The 4,004-nt window shown below is 37.3% G+C and overlaps 2 protein-coding genes across 2 annotated transcripts; one reads left to right on the plus strand and one right to left on the minus strand.

Annotated features, from left to right (window-relative positions):
• On the plus strand, nt 1,049–3,085 carry LOC104722653 (50S ribosomal protein L25-like). The gene is made up of 3 exons (XM_010440854.2): nt 1,049–1,547; nt 1,711–1,840; nt 2,457–3,085. Exons 1-3 carry the CDS (start codon nt 1,110–1,112, stop codon nt 2,672–2,674), a joined length of 786 nt encoding a protein of 261 aa, XP_010439156.1. The 5' UTR covers nt 1,049–1,109; the 3' UTR covers nt 2,675–3,085.
• LOC104722651 lies at nt 2,920–3,693 on the minus strand (the record flags this gene model as incomplete). The annotated part of the gene is made up of 1 exon (XM_010440852.2): nt 2,920–3,693. A coding segment is annotated over one exon (747 nt), but the record flags the coding sequence as incomplete, so codon positions are not given.

Below are 4,004 nucleotides of genomic sequence, written 5' to 3' on the forward strand. Positions count from 1 at the left end.
TGCTGTACGATCGAACCATTTTTTTAATTCGGAAGACACGTGGAGATATATTCAGCCGTTCGTACCATGCGTCACGTTCTTTTTCGGTCTGCGTCAAAAAAGGACACATTCAAAAATATTTATTAAATTATTCAAATGTTATTATTATATGTATTAACGCCAATGAATAAAAAATGAGAGTCGGCAAAAAAATAGTTGGAATAAATAGGTCTAAAAAATATAATAAAATTTACTAATAGACTAGTATATAAATATGTTAATAGATGTAAAAAAGAAACAGTTACAAAGAGTGGAGCCAAATAAAGTATAGATGATGGACTTGACTTGATCTAATTAAGCCCTCTGAAGGGCCCATTACAGAAAGATACTCGACCACAATAAACCGGAAGGAATAAAAAAACTAAAAACCAAAAGTTATGGTTCATAATTTTCTCATACACAAAAAAGCTCAAACCGTCGATTGTACTTTCTTTTCTTTTGAGAAACCACAGACAATTTTTACCTTGCACATGGAAGACAAAGTGAAAAAGGGTAGAAGCTCCATTGTCTGTCTCAACAAACACCTCTTCAGTTTCTCTCTTCTGACTTCTATAAACGAAAAAAAAAAAAACACAATATAAATACTAAATCTGAGTGATTATAATAAAGTAATGATAAGATTATAAGTGTGACAAAAGATTATAACGGAAATAATACCTTGAATTCAAAAGATTTTTCTTCAGAGAAATGTGTTTTTCTTTTCATTTTCTTGTTTCTTTTGGTTTTTGGTCGAGAGAGCAAGATGAAAGCTTATTAAAATGGGACTCATGGAGGCCATATTATTTGTTCAGACGAGTTTACCCTCAACTCAATACAGTTCCATGCTACACACTGAGGGTAAATTGGTTATTTACATAAAATAGGTAATGGAATATCCGTTGAATCATAGTATCAAGTTCAATCATAATTGGGTTGAGCTTAAATTAAAGCCCATGAAAAGTAAGCCCATTAAGATTTTTGAAACGACGACGTTGCATTGGAGAAACCTCACATTTCTGTAGCACTGTCACACACAGCTCCTAAACCCATTCTTTGCCCTCTCTCTCTCTCTGTGACTGGTAAAGTAAACAATGTTGCTCCGTCGTGTAACAACACTACCCAAAACCCTACAAAACCTCCGGCTATACTCTCCGGCGGCGACGGCGACGGCAGCAGCTTTAGCTCTCGATCATACCCCTCTAGAAACCCAATTAACTTACCTCCCTGGATTCCCTCGACCCGATCCAAAGTACGCGGAGACGATCCTCGCCGTTCCAAGGTCTGTCTCAGGCAAGAGCATCTCGGCGAAAGAGCGTAAAGCGGGTAGAGTTCCTTCTATCATATTCGAACAAGAGGATGGACAACACGGAGGAAACAAGAGGCTTGTTTCAGTTCAGACGAATCAGATCAGGAAGCTTGTGACTCATTTGGGTTACTCTTTTTTCCTCTCTAGACTCTTTGATGTTGAGGTTCGAGCTGAGATTGGTTCTAATGAGGTCATTGAGAAAGTCCGAGCTTTGCCTAGAGCGGTAAAGTTTCTTCCTTTTTTCACAAATTGATGAAATTTTGGTACTGCAGATTGCATTGTATCATTTGTTGTGAATCTTCACTTGTTGGTTTTGAGAATGGTGTGTTTGTTTTGTTGGTTTATGTATTGAGTTCTTAGAAAGTCTGTGTTTTGAAATGTTTCAGATTCATTTGCATTCTGGAACTGATGCTCCACTGAATGTGACATTCATTAGAGCGCCTCCAGGTGCTTTGTTGAAGGTTGATATCCCTCTTGTGTTCATAGGAGATGATGTGTCTCCTGGATTAAAGAAAGGTAATCAACTTATCAACCCTTTTCTTATGTATAGGATTCTCTTAGTCTTGGATCTTAATAAGGATTTGAGCTCCTTGGAACGAGTGGTGAGTTAGTTTAGGTGCTTACCTAGGAATCACTGTACCGTCACCGGTCTAGTCATGATCACTATGTTGTTTTCTTACTTCTGGTTGCTGAGAACGAATAGGCATTGAGTCCTGTATGGTGTAGTAGATATGCTAGACGTAGGTTATTACACTCATTTCTTAAGTTCTGAAGTAGTTAGGCCACAACACATTAAAATATGTCTTGATTGGAGTTCATTGAGCTTCTAATATGTAGAGAAGTGATAGTGCCTGGTTTCAGTTACCCTTTCTTGGATCAGTCTGAGCTAAGCTTTGGTGATGAAAAGTAATCATTACTTCAGATGGCTTTATTTTTGATGTTTTACAAATCTTTAACTCGAGTAAAAAGGAATCAATGTGTCGGATATAAGATGACCCCAGCTTTTGGTAGTGGTTTGTATCTCAGTATGGCTATCCTTTTTTGGGATCTTTAAGTTTCACTACCCATTTGTAGATCACTAGTTTCTCGTTAGATATCAATATTGATCACCATTTCTTTAATCTTTTTGCAGGAGCATCTCTGAATACGATAAAAAGAACGGTAAAGTACCTATGCCCAGCAGAGATTATCCCACCATACATAGAAGTAGATCTCAGCCAACTGGATATTGGGAACAAGATACTAGCAGGAGACCTTAAGGTTCATCCAGCGCTAAAGCTTATAAAGTCCAAAGACGAACCCATCGTTAAGGTTGCCGGAGGACGAGTCACTGACCAGCAAAAGAAATAAACCAGTGAGTCATATTAACCGCGGTGCAATCCGAATGGTACTACTCATACTTGTTTCTCTCAAAACGTTGATGAAAAAAATGAACGGATCAATCTTCTTAGGACTCAAAGATCCTTTAGAATGGAGTTTTTGTGTGTGGTATTAGTGTTGCCGGAGAGCTCTAGTTTCCAGCATAACGTTCTTATCTTTCGATTCTACAATGCATTTCTTTCTTTTCATATTTGGTATTTACAGACATCTATAAATAAGCGTAGAACAAAATTTAATCTTGTTTAGATTTGGACATGTTTTTCAGTCATCTCATGTGTTCTTCTGAGACAGAGTAATGTAACCATTGAGGAATTGTTCATCATCATCATCATGGAACAATCCTTTATAAGATGAACAGATTTCTTGAAAATCTTCATTATCTTCACTTTACCTCTAACTTCAACACTACTATTCAGTCCCACTCCTCTTCCGTTTAAATCCTCCATTAAACCTGGAACAGATGCTAGTAGCTTGGTTGTAACAATCTCAGCCGTCAGGCTCATCTTAACCGTCTGTTTCGCCGGAATAGTTTCACTTCTTCGAATACTTTCCCCAGTTACATCGGATTCACCGTGTTTAAACAAAAGCGTAACTTCATTCACTTTAAACGATGCTGGATTCGGATTATGTAATGAGATATTGACTGAGACTGTAACGTTTCGGTTCGTGTTGACTTTACCGTTGACGAAATCCAAACGTTGGATGATTGATATGGAGTCGACCTTGAGTTTTGGGTTATGGAGATGGAAAACCGTGAGGGAGAGGACGATCAAGGTGACTGCGATGAGCATAGCTAAAGATGCGATGAAACCACAACATAAGATGAGTTTTGCATGTGAATGGACGTATTTGGTTTTGTCGTGTTGGTGGTACTGATCTTCGTTTGGTTGGTCACTCCGGGTAGTGAGATAAAGTGGGGCTAAAGGCTTATGATCCTCGTTAGACTCAGCCATGGCTAACTCAAATTTCTTGTATGTTAATGTGTGTATAAAATTAATTTTGGAGGTTTAAAAGTTACGATATATATAATATGTATGTATTAGTGTTTCCGTTTGTAATTTTCCGTAACGCGTTTGCCTGGAAAAATAAATAACGTTGACCTATTGACTTGGACAAAGGAAATGTGAAGTGGGATGATTTGACTTTAGTGTTGCGAAACTTCTAATCATATTTTTTCTTTTTCTTTTCTTTTGTGTTAAGAAAAGTAAAACATTTAAAATTGTGATTCTTCTAATCTTTGATGTGATTGGTGTTTGTTTATGTAGCAGACTGGACAAACACCAATTTTTTTTTTTTTTTT

Source organism: Camelina sativa, chromosome 11 (assembly GCF_000633955.1).
Source record: "Camelina sativa cultivar DH55 chromosome 11, Cs, whole genome shotgun sequence".
Lineage (NCBI taxonomy): Eukaryota > Viridiplantae > Streptophyta > Magnoliopsida > Brassicales > Brassicaceae > Camelina > Camelina sativa.